Genomic DNA, 14,544 nt, shown 5'->3' with positions numbered 1-14,544 from the left:
TTTGTACTACCTTGGCGAATTAAGCTCAAACCTCATACTATTTGGCTCGAATCCACCCCTAACTATTTTACACTCTATATATTTGCATTCACACTTATTTGCATCATTTCCAAATACAACCTAAAAATTGTTTGTACACAAACTTTCTCAAAGGAACCCTAAATCCCAAAAATACCTAATAAGTCTTTGTATTCAGACCAAATCCACCAAAAGCTGAATATGGATTTTGTCCTCACCCCAAGGATAGATTACTTAGAAAATCTCATTTTTTCCACATGGGGTATGTGGTTGGGTTGAGAAACAAACACCAAGTCCGGCCCCAACTGAAGAATTAGCAACGAGTTTAACTCAGAAAAAAGAAAAAAAGTAAACAAAAAGAAAAATAAAGAAAAGAAATACAAAAGCAGGGTAGACACAGAAAAAGAGTTGTTCCTTCGCTGTTGCTTTAAGTAATTCAACAATGCCTGTTCTTTTCTTTGTTAGATTGTATCTCATTTCCGTGTCAGCATTCTAAAGCCACATGAACTGAATATTCCATTTTAGTTTGGGAGAAAGACGATTCAGCTCAGGGTTAGAATAGAGGTGTAAAGCATGCAGGGCCGGGCCCATTGGCCATTATGGGCCATGCTGCCCTCCTTAGTGAAAAATTTGGGGATCGGTCTGGCACGGCTCACGGCCCGGGCTGGCCCGTGGGCCGAGCCTTGGGCCAAGTCGGGCCAAAGTTATTTATTTTAAAAAATTGACAAAAAAACTTAAAATTTTAATTTTATATGAATTTTATGTATAAAATTACTTATATATATATATGGTCTAGACCACCAAATCTCACTGATTCACTGAACCAAATTAAAATTAGCAGTTGGTCTGATCTGGCCTTAAAATTGTCCGATTTGATCAGAAAACTTCTGAAATCGTTTTTTTTTTTGTTCAGTTAGGTATTTTAAATTTTAGAAACCAGATCATATATATATATATATTATACACACAAATTTGTATATATATGTATTTATTCATTTAACATTTAAATATATTTTATAACTGTTAACTGCATAAATGTTTTATTTTATACATAGCTGTTGTTGGTTTCAATTTTTTAACCTATAATTTGATTTTCAATGAGCTGTTCATGTTTTGAGAAATTGTGAATGCAATTTATATAATAGTAATATGTGACACTTGTCAACAATTAAATTTGATATTTGAATTTTATTTGTTATCAATCTGGATATTCATGTTATTTGGACTTATTTATTGGGTTAAACCCAATAAAATGCCCCAAATCATATTAAAAACTAGACCAAAACTGTAATAGAATGGTTTGGTCTGATTTAGTTTTGATTTGGTCTAAAAATTTCTGAAACCGTAATTTTTCAGTTTAGTCTAAGGGTCGGTTTGGTTTGCAGTCGGAATCGAAATCAGAATGGCCCATTCCCATAGTCTATTTGATTCAGACAAGAATGAAAATGAAAATTAAAATCAGTAGATGTGGGATTTCATTCCCTAGGGAGGGGCAGGGAATGATCATTCCCTCAAATGAGAGAATGCCATTGCATCAATGGGAATGGGATTCCGGTTCCATCTAACTAAATAGTTGGAATCAAAATAGCCCATTCCCATTCCAATTCCAGACCCCAATTCTCATGAACCAAATGAGGCCTAAGATCTTATCCAAACCAGTCCCTGAACACCCTAGCTACTAAGCCTACTATTACCATTGAGTGATGAATTCCCAGTAAATTCCACCCTTCCGATTCTGGGCCTGGCAAGTACTCATCCCTTGCAATGCATCTTACTTTTATCTTTTTAACCTCCTATTGACATTAACAGGATCACTCCTACCATCCTCTTTATTCACTCAGCAGTCAGCACTTACTTGCCCTGTTTTTTCTTTGTACTGGTAAAAACTATAAATGGATATATTTCTTGATATCCCAAAACGAGTTCGTTTCAGTTTTATTAAGTCCATGAAATGATGATGAACTGACGGCACTCGTTATCTCGCGTTCTTTAAATGTTTGATTCTGATGGCTTACCTACAAAAACCAAAAAAGGCCCTCGCCCACCAACGTCCTTCAAGTTTAATCTTGTGCAACCTGAAAACTCGTGGTGGCAGAAGCCTCTGTACTGCACTTAAGCAGTTCTGTCACTCATGTCCTTTCATTTTCCATTGTGGGCTCACCCATGCATTTTCATTTATCTGCTCCTTCAACATTAATAATCAGCATGAAAAGGAAAATAGGGTCCTAGTCAAGATTCTGCGATCACTGTGCTCAACAGTCTAATTAAGGATAAGCTTCAGGGTTTGTGGTTTTAAAGTAAAAAATTACATAGCCCCAATTTTTTAGGGTTTGTGCTTTGGAGCAAAGGTGTTTTAACTGTTGAGTGTTATGGGTTTAAAGCAACTCTTAAGTCTTATCCACTTATTAGTTCATATTTGTTTTCCACAGCAAAGTTGAAAAGCAAAAACTTATCCAAACGAAGCTTAAAGCAGGCTATTTGCATAGTCTCTGATTAAGCTAATTGCCATCATTTTCTGGTCATTAACCTTTCGACATATTTAACGCACACAGAAGTCTTCAACTTGATTAACAATTCCAATCATTCGTGGCCCTTAAACTCAAGACTCATGGATCTGACTTGATTGCTTAGGCTCAGTTTGTTTACAGTGCGAATTTCATTTGTTTGGGTGCATGCATTGGGGTGCAAATATGTCCCATTTAATCAAACACTGGGCCATTTGAGGGTTTCCCAAATTTGGTCTATGGACTTTTTGAGATGCGGCTGAGCTTGTTCTGAGTGTTCAATCCATCAAATAAATTCAGCAAATTGATTCACTCTTTTGATGGTGGGGCTTGTCATGAATCATGACAGCCGCCCATCGTTTGGTATGGTTGTTCTGTTTTCAAATAATTCAATCAATCAATCAATCAATTAAGAGCTTGTAAACTGTCAGATCATACCCATTTGTGCCTTTTTACCAGATCGTTACACAAATTGGACGCATTCTTTGCACCTTGTTCTCACGTAAGATGCTCTCTGCTAATGTTTGGTTTGAAGGCAAGGAAAGGTAAGAAAACCTATACTAGATTTGTAAAGGTTTCCTTACATTTTCCTTTCTTTCCCTAGTTTTTCCTTCAAACCAAACATAGCCTAAATTCAAGAAATTCGATTCAGTGATTGAATTTTCCTGACCAAGCCGTTGGAGTTTCATTTATTTAACAATGGGTATCTATTTAATTCACTCTTAACAACCACAGCTACCCTGTTCTTCATTTCATGATTCACCTCTGGCACCAACTGATATGGTTAAAAGGTCGAATTGCAAATGCAGAAACTCTCATTGAATGATCAGTTCAGCACAATTGCACAAACAAGTTCACAACCTCCACTCAAACCATTTGAATAAGGGCAGTATGTTGCGGTGACAATCATCCTTCTAAAAGCTGGCAGGAAGGATGAATTACATGAGAAGTTCAGAACATTTATAGGATATCACCTAACAACTATACGGTTGTACTTAATGAGGGATCATTGGTGAGGGTGAGTAAACTTTCCAACTTAGGTTTCTGAGATGTAAACCAATTAACACTTATTAGGTCTTGATTCAGTGTACAGGGAAGTCCATATGTTTGGGGTTTCTTTTCAACTATCAATTAGGTAGCTGGATGTGTCAAGCGGATTCCAGCCCACTCTTAAAAGGAATCTTCGAGCTAATTAAACACGCATGTTTATATATATTAAACTCTGTTTGGTTCGCCGGAATAGTCTAAAATCAAAATTGAAATGAGTTATTCTGATTTCAACTGGTTGATTGGGTGGCATCTGAATTGCATTCCCATTTTTGTTGGACTGACATTTCCCCATTAGAAGAAATGGCCATTTATTGTCTCTCCCTTGGAATGAAATCCTATTTCTGTTAATTCTAATTATCATTCTCATTTTTGTCTGAGCCAAATAAACCATAACAATAGATCATTCCAATTCTAATTCCCACCCAAAACGAAATGGACCCTAAATTTAAAAAGCTTAGGCCCACTTATAATTTGTGCTGAAATTTCATTAATTATAATGGGATGACGAAATTCCAATACTAGATCAATTTGTCAAAGACTCATACCATCTTAAAAATCCTTCGAGTGTTGAACCTAAAGCTTAAGCTATTAAGTAAATTAAGTTTTACTTTTTAATAATAAAAGAAGTTAGCATCACACGAATTGAAATACTTGTTTAATATATGCTCACTCTAGTGTGTGGAACCAAAATTTGATGAGCCTCTTAAATCCTCAGTTGCCAGGTATTATGAAGCGTCAAAGGACGCATACATAAGTAATTTCGTCATATTCTTACTTCTTAGTAGAAAGTCAATCTGTCAAATGTCACAGCGTGCAGTGGAGATAGTAAGCTTGCCACATGTTCTATTAATCACATGCTGCATTTTAGCTGATATCGATCAATGTCATTTCACATTAAAAGTTGCTTGATGTAACAGTGTTACACTTGTCATGAGTTCCGCTGTCGTGCATGTGCATTCTACGTTAATCATATCACAGGCTGCTGAATTTCATATTTCACCATATGCCTTTGAAGTCCAGTGTCCAGATGCAGATTAGAACTGTGAGAAAGGAATCGAGCCTCTTTCCCTCACACTGTCACAACCATCTGCATTTTTGTAACCACACAAAGCCTATTTTGGCGCTTAATTGTTGGAGCTGATTGGTTTTTGTTTAAGGGTCCGTGGAAGTAAGTACATATTTGGTAAGGGCACCGTGGGCCTTTCCTAGTGACTCTATATGCCTTGACAAATATATGATCTTCCTTCTAGTTAGGCACATTGTGCTTTAAAATCATATCTGAGATATCATTTAAATATATGTGGTTATATATTATTAAATTTTATATCATTTGCATAAATAAATTGTTTTAAATGTTGTGATTTTACTCAATTATGTTCGTGAAATATAATAAGTTAATAACATAATATTTTGATCATTTTTACTTAATGTGTATATATATATATATAATTCAATGTGAATTTAATTCGGGTCTACCTATATCCGATTCGATTCGACCCGTTCACAGCCCAGTGAGTGAGTGAGGCACTGAAAATAACCTTAATACACGTTCTGAGAAGTGAGAGCGAATACAGAGAACTTTTTTTTCGCATAAAACGTAACCTTCTTACCTAAAATGCTTCCTGGTTAATATGGAGATAGTTGATAAATAAGAAAAAGAAAACAGTATTCCAGACTAAACCCTTGCACGCGAGCGAGACAAATTGGACGTACGATATTTTGATGCTTCATTAATCTTCCTAGAATTAACCTACTTAAGTAATTAATTAGACATGTTAATGACGGAGTTCATCATCTAATTTTCTAGTGTAAGTTCAGGAGATCCCAACACGTGGTGCATAGTCAATGTCAACTTTAGCCAAACATGAAAAGGGTATTACAGTAATTGTAGATCTACAACGATGGGTTGCATTCTCACAGGCTCACAGCTACTTGCCATGAATGGTGTGTAATTACCACTTACCACACAAGTTCCGAACCCCTGACGATAAGTAATGACGAAGATTCCGGAAATTTGTCGGTTAGCAAAACGGAGGTCTACGGTCTACTCACTCATGGGTCAAGATTTCACGATTTTCTAGATATTATACATCTTATCATGATTCATGAGATTGGGATCCATTATAAATACAAGACCCCTTATATATGAGATGTGCGATGTCAGACTTGGAAGGGTATTAGAACTTATTTCTTCGTTGGCAGGAAATCCCAACTCTGTGGATGCACCCTAGCTGTGTGTAAGTGCGCGTGTGAGGGCTGCGTGTGTGTGAGTGCCGAGTGCGTGCCTCTTGTGAGTGTCGACCATCTTGAAACGCTGGACTCTCCGAGAATACCTCAATCACTTGCCTTTCCAACTCCAACTCCCAAGGTCTCTCTCTCTCTCTCGTTTTCATTGAAGGGTCCCTTTCCCTTTCTTTCATTTCAACGGCACTCTCCCACATTTCCCTTTAAGCATACAACTGTAGAGTTGCGAACAATTAACAAAAGGTCCAACTTCAAATGCAGATTTGTAGGATGAATTGTTGATCACAGTTAGGTTTTGTGGAATCTGGAGTCTCACTCGGTTGAACTTCCTACTTTCTTCATCCTTTTTTCTTTTATATGGAATGTGAAGTAGGATTGGATGAGAATTTCAAATAGGTTTGCACATTTTGATGAATTTTGTGTCTGGAGATGGATCCTCCTTCTCTGATTAATGAAGGTTCGTTTCCCGCCGCTAACCCGTCCCCTTATAGCTTGGCTGAGATTTGGCCGTTTCCGCTCAATGGTGGTGGAGGTGTTGGAGATTCCGCTGGTGTTTTGGGATTGAGGAGGAATAATTTTGGGCAGAATTTGGGTGGGTTTGTAGAGAGTGCCGGGACGGGGACGGCGGTGAATCGGGATATGTCCATCGATGAGTCAACGATTACGGAGCAGAGCGTGAGTCGTGGTGGGAATGGAAGGAAGCGTAGAGATGCTGGTTCGGAGGATGAATCGTCTAAGCTTGTCTCTACAAGCAGTGGCAATGATGTGGTACTCTACTATTCTGTTTTTAATTCATCTCTTCTCCTTTCCAAACTGTCTCTCTTGTTGGTTTCCATTTCTTAAATGCTTTTCTTCACTTTTATTTTGCTGTATTTATTTGTTTTTTGAGTGTTCTTGCAGTGTAAGACTTGGGTAGTTTGGATTTACTGAAATTTTTCTAAGGTTATTATGATTTAGGTTTTAAACTGGAATTGATATTTCTTATCTGGGAAGAACTTATTGCACTAAAGTTTTTCCTTTTCAAGATTTTGATGCAAATAAGCTTCAGTAGTTAATTACTTTGGGGCTGTTGATGTGTTGAAGCTGGACTTGTTGAGAGGTGAAGTGTGTGAGGGTGGATGTTCAGTTAGTTGGGAGTTAAAATGTGTGCATTAATTCAGCTATTTAGATAGAAGTCAATTGGTTCTAGGTTCTTATTGTAGTGGTCTTCATAACATTTCTCTTTTAAGCAGAACGATTGTGATGGTAAACGTCTAAAGGTTTCGAGATCCAAAGATGAAAATGGTGATTCAAAAACTGAAACAGAAGCAAGTTCTGGCGCTGGTAACAAGCCAGCTGAACAAAACACACAACCTCTTGAACGGCCTAAGCAAGATTACATTCATGTGCGGGCAAGGAGGGGCCAAGCTACTGACAGCCACAGTCTAGCAGAGAGAGTAATTAACTTATATCCTCTTAACTTCATTATTTGCGATTGTGACTTGCTGTAAATGTGTAGTAATAGTGACCAAGTTTCTGAGGTTCACATGGCAACATTTTTAACTTTACACTGAGATGCATAAACACTGCCTCTTTTTTATTGCTATCATCCAGAAAATAGAAACTTTATTGGATGCAGATGGTGCACCTGACAGATGATGTCCACATATACCATATAAATAACGATTATTGGAACCATTTGTTGGACAGGCTAGGAGAGAAAAGATCAGTGAGAGGATGAAAGTTCTTCAAGATCTGGTTCCTGGATGTAACAAGGTGCAATATTGTTGCTTCAGTGCTTATATATTGGTCTGTTTACCTTGGCATATGTTGTAACTTCCGTGTGTTCTAATACAATTGGAAATCCTTATTGAATCCAGTGCTATTTTTAGCCTCCTTCCCCCAACGCCCCCCTCCCCCACAAAAAAAAAAAGTAAGAATGTTTTAGTAAATTGTGTTCTTCCTTTTCCATTTAAGATGCCATTTTCTGAAGAGTGTTGCTGAGAAAAGTTTTGTTATGTAGGTCATTGGCAAAGCTGTGGTCCTTGATGAAATAATTAATTACATCCAATCACTCCAGCGTCAAGTTGAGGTATGCACCCTTTTTCTATTATTTATTTTGTTGCTTTTTTTTTTATCTTTGTTCCTTTCAGCCAGTGAACTTGAAACTGGATTTATATAAAACTTTTGGATGCTGTAGTTTTTGTCGATGAAGCTTGAAGCAGTTAATTCAAGAATGAACCCAGGCATTGAAGGATTCCCTTCAAAAGATGTAAGTCTTAATTACATAGACTGAATCATGCTACCCCTTAAACTTTTTCTGGACCACCTATCTTTTCTACTTTTATGAGTGCAGCTCTAGATTGGAGACCAACTTCCAGTGGGGATGTTGGTTTTCATTGTCCATTATGTTGTCAATTGACTGTGTAATCTGTATTGACTTTGGTGAACCAGTCACACAGTTTCACATATTATTCAGTCTTGACAATGATGATCGGTGGTCTATTATGTCCATTTCTTCTCATCATTGATGTCAGCCCGTCAGAGATGAGAAAGGCAGGGATGCAAGTAATGAGGCAACACAAGGCATTATAAGTGAAGAACTCAACTCTCTCTTAATGTGGCCAAGTGTGAGACTCAGCTGAGGTGATTAACGCACTTCACTGAGGTGCCCCATGGGGAAAAAGTTATCTTCTTTCTTCTTCAAGGAAAAAATGTTCCTTCTTAAAACTATGGAGCTTCGCATGTTGGTGGGTGTAATAGATAATTCATGTTGTATATGGTATATTTTAGAAGCATTATATCAATGGCTTTGTGTTGTTAAAATGATATTATTCATTTTAATTTTGTATGAAACATCCATGTGAACAAAAAAAGTACAATGAACAACAATTTTGTGAAGAAGAATATTAAAATTTCCAAGAAAATATGAACAAATCCAAGCAAGGCTTTGTTTTTCTTTTTACCCTTCTCACTTGCCATTCCTTCTCTTTGATTCTTCTTTTGTAGACAGACAAAATAATGAACAGGGATGCCACCCTAATTTTCTTCTTTTTCTTTTGTCTCCCTATTTGTGTTTGTGTGACAGAGGGGGAGGTTATTTTATTTCTTCTTTTAAGTCAAGGACTAAAAGAGTTTCCTCCTAACATCTCATTCCACTAGAAGCTCTTGCTGTCAGGAACACTACTAAAAATGAGGTTATTAGAGGACAATTCTTTGTTGTTGGTTAGATTGCCTTCGTTTTATTTTGATGTTGTTCTCATTGGATTCTTTTTCTTCATTGTAGGTCCTGAATCTTCATGCATCTCATCTTATAAGTTCCTGTAATAAAAAGAAAAGGAAAAAAATGTCTATGTATTTTGGAAAAATGGATTCGCCTTTTCCCTGCTTCTTAAGTGGTGAATATTTGCTTCATTGTGCCCCCCATTTCATATAACAACAATAATAAAAATAATATTTCTGGCCTACAAATACTGTCCCCTTTTGATTTTCCTATATGCCACAATTTTATTCATCACAGAAATAAATGACGGAGGTAGTGGTAGTATAGAGATTTCTTTAACTGTCCCCTTTTGGTTTGTTTTTGTGGAACTGAGGTAGTGGTAATATGGAGATTTCTTTAATAGAACAAAAATATAGCAGAAGCCACTTTCTTTAAATTCCTTTATTCTTCTTAATTCTTCAATACAATTTTGTAGAAACATCATGGAGTCCACATTCTGGAGATCGTTTTTTGCTACTTTACCTCAATATATTTAATTTATATCAATTTAATAAATTAAACTATAGACTCCGGGACATGACCTGGTGTGCTTGACTATAGTGGAACTGTGGAAATGCTTCATTTGTCTAGTTATTGGAGAATGACAGATTCATAAAGGGGATAGAGAAAGGAGGGCAAGGGGGAAGATATAATGCTATTCTTCTGAATTTTTTGTTATCCTATTACTAATAGTTGTATATCTTGTACATGAGTCACACATTAGACCATGGAGTCTTTTGTATATGGGGCTATTCCCCTTCATACTTCTTTCTTTAATATAGTTTTATCCTTATAGGAGATTTGAAAAGATTTGTTATTGCATTTTTCATCTAACAATTTAGATGTGGTGTTTCAGTTTGGTGCACAGACATTTGATACTACTAGTATGGCATTCAGTTCACAAGCTGCAAGGGAATATGGCCAAGGATCACCACCAGAATGGCTGCATATGCAGATCGGTAGCAGCTTTAAAGATCAGCACAATTTTAGTTAATTCTCATCAATTGGCAATAAAGGGCATCAAGCAGCTTGCTTCCTCTTCCAGTGGTTTCCAACAATTATATCCTCATCATCTTAACTCAGAGAAAAGTAATTATTATTTTCTGCATGTGATATGGAGCTATGCTTTCTGTTTATATGACTGAGCTTCAATTGAAAATCTGAAACAGTCTCCATTTCCTCGTGTGTTAGAGATCCATTCTTTACCTTCATGTATCATTTGACAGGAAGTCCTCTTCTTGTTGTATCACTGAACTTGAATTAAACCTCCTAGTATGAATGCTGTTCTTGAACTCTTTTAGACCTAACTAAAGAAAAATGCTTTTTCAAAATTTATATTATCTCAACCATGTCTTCTTTTATTGGTAAGTATGAAGTACTTTTATTGATATGCATGAAATAGTACAGTGGGCACCCCTTTTTGGGCAGCTAGCCACTGTCCCTCGGCTAGACTCCCTTTGATTACAAACTATCTCAATGTTGAAAAAAGAAATTACAAACTATCAGAACCATGTCTTTGCATTTAGCTACATTAAGAAGCCGAGTTATTTCTGCTTCACTGCTGGCATTGCTATAATGAGAAGAACTTTTCCTGGCCATTAGATCTTGCTGTGAGTTTGCCTTGTAAATATCTGATGTGGAGGCATTTTTGTGGTTTTATATTGGTAATTTTCTACTCTTTAGAGACCATTCTAAAATTTACATTTAAGTAGATATGTTTTCAAAATATCACAAGTAGTTGGCTAGACGTTTTTGAATTGAAGTCCCTGATTGAGAATTAGAGAACTTGATAGATGTGAACTCTATGCTCAGGTTCAGGGTTTGCATTATATGTTATCTGTTGGTCAATTTACCTACTTAGACAAACTTTGTTGTAGACTTGTAGTTGCATGGTCTTTGCTGAGTATGATTCTAAATTGACATTAAGCTAGGAGCAATGAAACACAGGATTTGATTCTCATTGATAGCATGCATTCCATGCCGTCTTGGAGAATATGCAAGTTTTTTATCAATAAATATGCAAATTTTTTTGTCAGTCGATATGCTCAACCATATATCGAACTGTGAGTCCTTATAACAGTTCTACTACCTCTGTCCACTTACCATGCTCCCCCGGGTGGTCTTCTATCCACATGCACTGATGCACAAACCATCTTAGCGTGCTTTCTCTCTCATCCATATTTATAATATAAAGAGGAAAGGCAAAAGATGAGGGTTCCCTTCACCACAAAGTTCACACAGACCTCTTCTCATTTCTCACTCATGTGGTTAGTTATTTTTAAATTAAATCATCAAAGTCAAAATAAAAATACTCTCTGGTCTTAAGAATTCGAATTTGCACCCCACGGCCTGGCGCCCCAAAAATGTCCCATACAATAGGGAGTTGCCGCATGTCCTCTCACAAGTGTCTAGCTCGTCCCGTTAGCTTCAAAAGTCCAAAACAAAAATGCTTCCCTCCATCCCCGCTCATAACCTCTCATCTCTTGACCTACACTGAACCCTGCACCTCCTCATCCGAGCTTGACGAAAAATCTGGTGCCGACTGTTCTGGCAAGGACACGAGAGGTACTCCCCATCTCTCTCATCTCATGTGTTTGAATCTGCACTTCTGTGTTGAGTGCTAGTTTAGATGGTTTTCTGTTGTGATTTTTCCATCTGTTCTGGTCTGCTATGTGTTTTCTGTTTAAGGGAAGTGCTTTCCAGTTTTCACCGGAAAAAAGAATGGATGAAGTGGGGCCTCATTACTCATTAGGTTACAATGTTACACGGTTGTAGATAAAATACATTTTATCAAGTTTGTTGTAGACAAAATACTTGTATTTTAGTAAGAATTTCCGGTGGTAAATCACTGGAAAAACAAGGAATAAAATTGGAATCTAATGGTCTGAAAGACTGAAACCAATGCGCATGCGGCAGGATTAGCCTAACTGTTGCCTCCAGTCCTTGTCGGAAGGGTCGTTGGCATCGGCACCGGATTTCTCGTCAAGCTTGGATGGAGGAGGAAATCTATATCTATATATTTATATAATGTCTCCAGTCCTTGTTGGAAGGGTACATTTGCGCTCTAGTTCACTTTTGCCTGTGTTTAGCAATTTATGCATTGACAAATGACAGATCAATGCATATTTACATGATGTAAAAGTACATCAATAAAAAATAATATTCAAGTGAGATTTTGATAAAAAAAAGCATATATTTTATTGAAATTCATATTTGTATCCATTACAGTTAAAAGTCCATTTGTTAAAAAGGTCAATTTGTTAGTGCAAAACTAACCCAATTTTGTAATTTATATAAACGATTTTATGCTCTATATATTTGCATTCATACTTATTTGCATTGTTTCTGAACACAGCCTTACTGACATTCAGTGTACCACTGATATGTGACAATTTTGAGCTTATTGGCCTTCCTACTTTTTAGCAAATACGTAACTTGAAAAAGCTTTACCCAAATTTTTACTTTATTAGCAATTTCTTATTGAAGTCTTTTTGTATAAAATATTAAGATAATAGTTATAACAAATACTAGATAATCTTGCAAATTTGCCATAATAAGCAAGATATTTACAATCCTACCCGTCACTCTAATTTACTATCTTGACATAATTTCCATTAAAAAAAGCTTTTAATGTTTGATAAGGTAGATAGAGTTAGATGGTTTACCGTAAATTGAATGATTAATTTACAATATAGTATAACTATGCTAATAAATAGTAATTATTAAAATTAATAATTTCTATTTTATTTTTCCCATTTATTTTACTTCCCATTATATATGACTCCATGCAAAACCTCAAATGAATTGACTTTTGACCCAAAAATGATTTGGGCACATGTGTGTTTTATTGTGTAGGTAGACTTTTATGTTTTTCCCTATTATACTCCCCATCTCATACATAAAAAAGCGTAGCAGTTAACTAGTCTTTACTTTATAATACCACTATTTATTTTCAATTCACGTTCATACCACGGTTGAATCCAGACTAACCTAGCCCGAAATTCTAGGATTTTCAGTACCCAGGCTACGCATGGGCCCATAACCCTGGATTTTGAGATTTTCCATTTCTTGGACCGAGCGTGGCCTGGTGCTTAGTAGCTCAAGCCCTACTTGATCCCAGCTTGTCTCAAATCTGGCCTGTAATACATAAACATACAATATTGCTATTTGACGGTTTAAATTAGTGGCATTGAGTAGGTCCATATCCTTTTTTTTTTAATTTATAGTAAAAAATAGGCTCGCCCGAGGTTGACTTACCAATCAGAACCTGGCCTGGCCGTCCAACCCAACCCAATTGTATCAATTTTTAGTTCAAACCAGGCCTAAGTTGGGCAAACATATTTCCTCCTCTTCCAAGCATATTTACACATGCTGCTTGTAGCGTATTACATTACTATTAAAAGCAAAAATGGATTGCATGTGGTAAATTGACAATTTCATATAACAGCAATAACAACAATAATGTATTACTTATTATAGAAGCCATATAATAAAGATAGGTAATCTAAGCAGATGTAGTTTCATCTCATCCTACTTGGAGTTATAAATATAGGGATCCTTTTACATAATTGGATTAGATTTATTTGAATTTCGCAATTTACATCTGATTAATAATTATATTGGATGCAAATTTAACCTCATATAATCCAATTAAAATTCATGTTCAATGATTTTATAATATATACTATATAGCAACTCTCTCTCTATATATATTTTATATGATTCTTTTTATTTTTATTTAAATGAATGTAAAATAGGCTCGGATTATCAAATTTTGGAATGGAATATGGATTTCAATCTTCACTAATGTGACTGGGTTCATGTGCTATTAGATCTGGTCCAAATCTTACCTGATCACAACCCTGGAATGGTGTCTCAAGGTACTTGGATTGGGATGACGTATTGTTTAACATGCATATATTATTCTAAAGACAACTTGATGTTCTTATCTAAAGGCTCTATGTTTTTACTCTTTGCAACATTTTAAACCGTTTTGTTGTGTTGAAAACTGATGGAGGGTGATTTGGCCCGACCTCGTAGCCGACCTCGTAGCTCAGGTACATGTAGGCGTGATCTAGCTCAAACAGTGATTCAGCATGACAGCACAACGGACGTGAGCATAACTCGGTGGGGAAGTCCCGCCGAGTTCAGCACGGCAGCTCGGCAGGTAAACTACTCGTCGAAAGCCGCCTTGCCCGCACCTCCTCCCCGGGGTTAAGGCACTTCGGGGGGTCCCGAGTTCGGGGTACCCTGACCCCTTTCGAGACCCGAGCCCCTCTCAATGGACCTTGGGTCACTCCCAAGCAAGAATGCACCGATTCTTCTTCGAACGCCCCGAGGCACAAAGACCTCGGGTCGGCTAGCTCGGCATAACCGGCTGTAGGCAGCCCGTCACTCAAGGGACGGCCCAGCTTAGGGCAATTCGCAGGAGAATATCTTGGTATACCATAGGAGGGCTTCTTGCCCGACCACCGTACCCGACAAACC

At 36.9% G+C, this 14,544-nt stretch overlaps 1 protein-coding gene across 6 annotated transcripts; it reads left to right on the top strand.

The window, feature by feature from the left end:
- Window positions 1–5,717: 5,717 nt before the first annotated feature.
- Window positions 5,718–12,411, top strand: LOC104596317 (transcription factor bHLH79-like). 6 transcript variants are annotated; one of them, XR_016084678.1, is made up of 9 exons: window positions 5,723–5,940; window positions 6,078–6,584; window positions 7,049–7,252; window positions 7,506–7,571; window positions 7,819–7,887; window positions 7,996–8,067; window positions 8,250–8,441; window positions 9,914–10,146; window positions 11,974–12,411. XR_016084678.1 is itself a non-coding variant. In XM_088902241.1 (7 exons), exons 2-7 carry the CDS (start codon window positions 6,246–6,248, stop codon window positions 10,049–10,051), a joined length of 888 nt encoding a protein of 295 aa, XP_088758367.1. In that variant the 5' UTR covers window positions 5,718–5,940; window positions 6,078–6,245; the 3' UTR covers window positions 10,052–10,388. The 6 variants fall into 6 exon arrangements, 3 of the variants coding, with proteins under 3 accessions (XP_088758367.1, XP_088758368.1, XP_010255699.1); XR_016084680.1 differs by lacking the exons at window positions 8,250–8,441; window positions 11,974–12,411 and adding exons at window positions 8,884–8,992; window positions 9,082–9,193 and having other exon boundaries at window positions 5,718–6,584; window positions 9,914–10,388; XR_016084679.1 differs by lacking the exon at window positions 8,250–8,441 and having other exon boundaries at window positions 5,718–6,584.
- The last annotated feature ends 2,133 nt before the right edge of the window (window positions 12,412–14,544 follow it).

The sequence above is a fragment of the Nelumbo nucifera genome, chromosome 3 (genome assembly GCF_055504915.1).
Source record: "Nelumbo nucifera cultivar China Antique chromosome 3, China Antique-T2T, whole genome shotgun sequence".
NCBI classification, from domain to species: domain Eukaryota; kingdom Viridiplantae; phylum Streptophyta; class Magnoliopsida; order Proteales; family Nelumbonaceae; genus Nelumbo; species Nelumbo nucifera.
This window is presented reverse-complemented; position numbering and strand designations above follow the sequence as displayed.

Coding starts and splice junctions, on each gene's coding strand:
- LOC104596317 (XM_088902241.1), top strand. CDS start 6,246: ATGGATCCTCCTTCTCTGATTAATGAAGGTTCGTTTCCCGCCGCTAAC. Junction 6,585..7,048: donor CAAGCAGTGGCAATGATGTG/GTACTCTACTAT, acceptor TCTTTTAAGCAG/AACGATTGTGATGGTAAACG. Junction 8,068..9,913: donor AAGGATTCCCTTCAAAAGAT/GTAAGTCTTAAT, acceptor GTGGTGTTTCAG/TTTGGTGCACAGACATTTGA.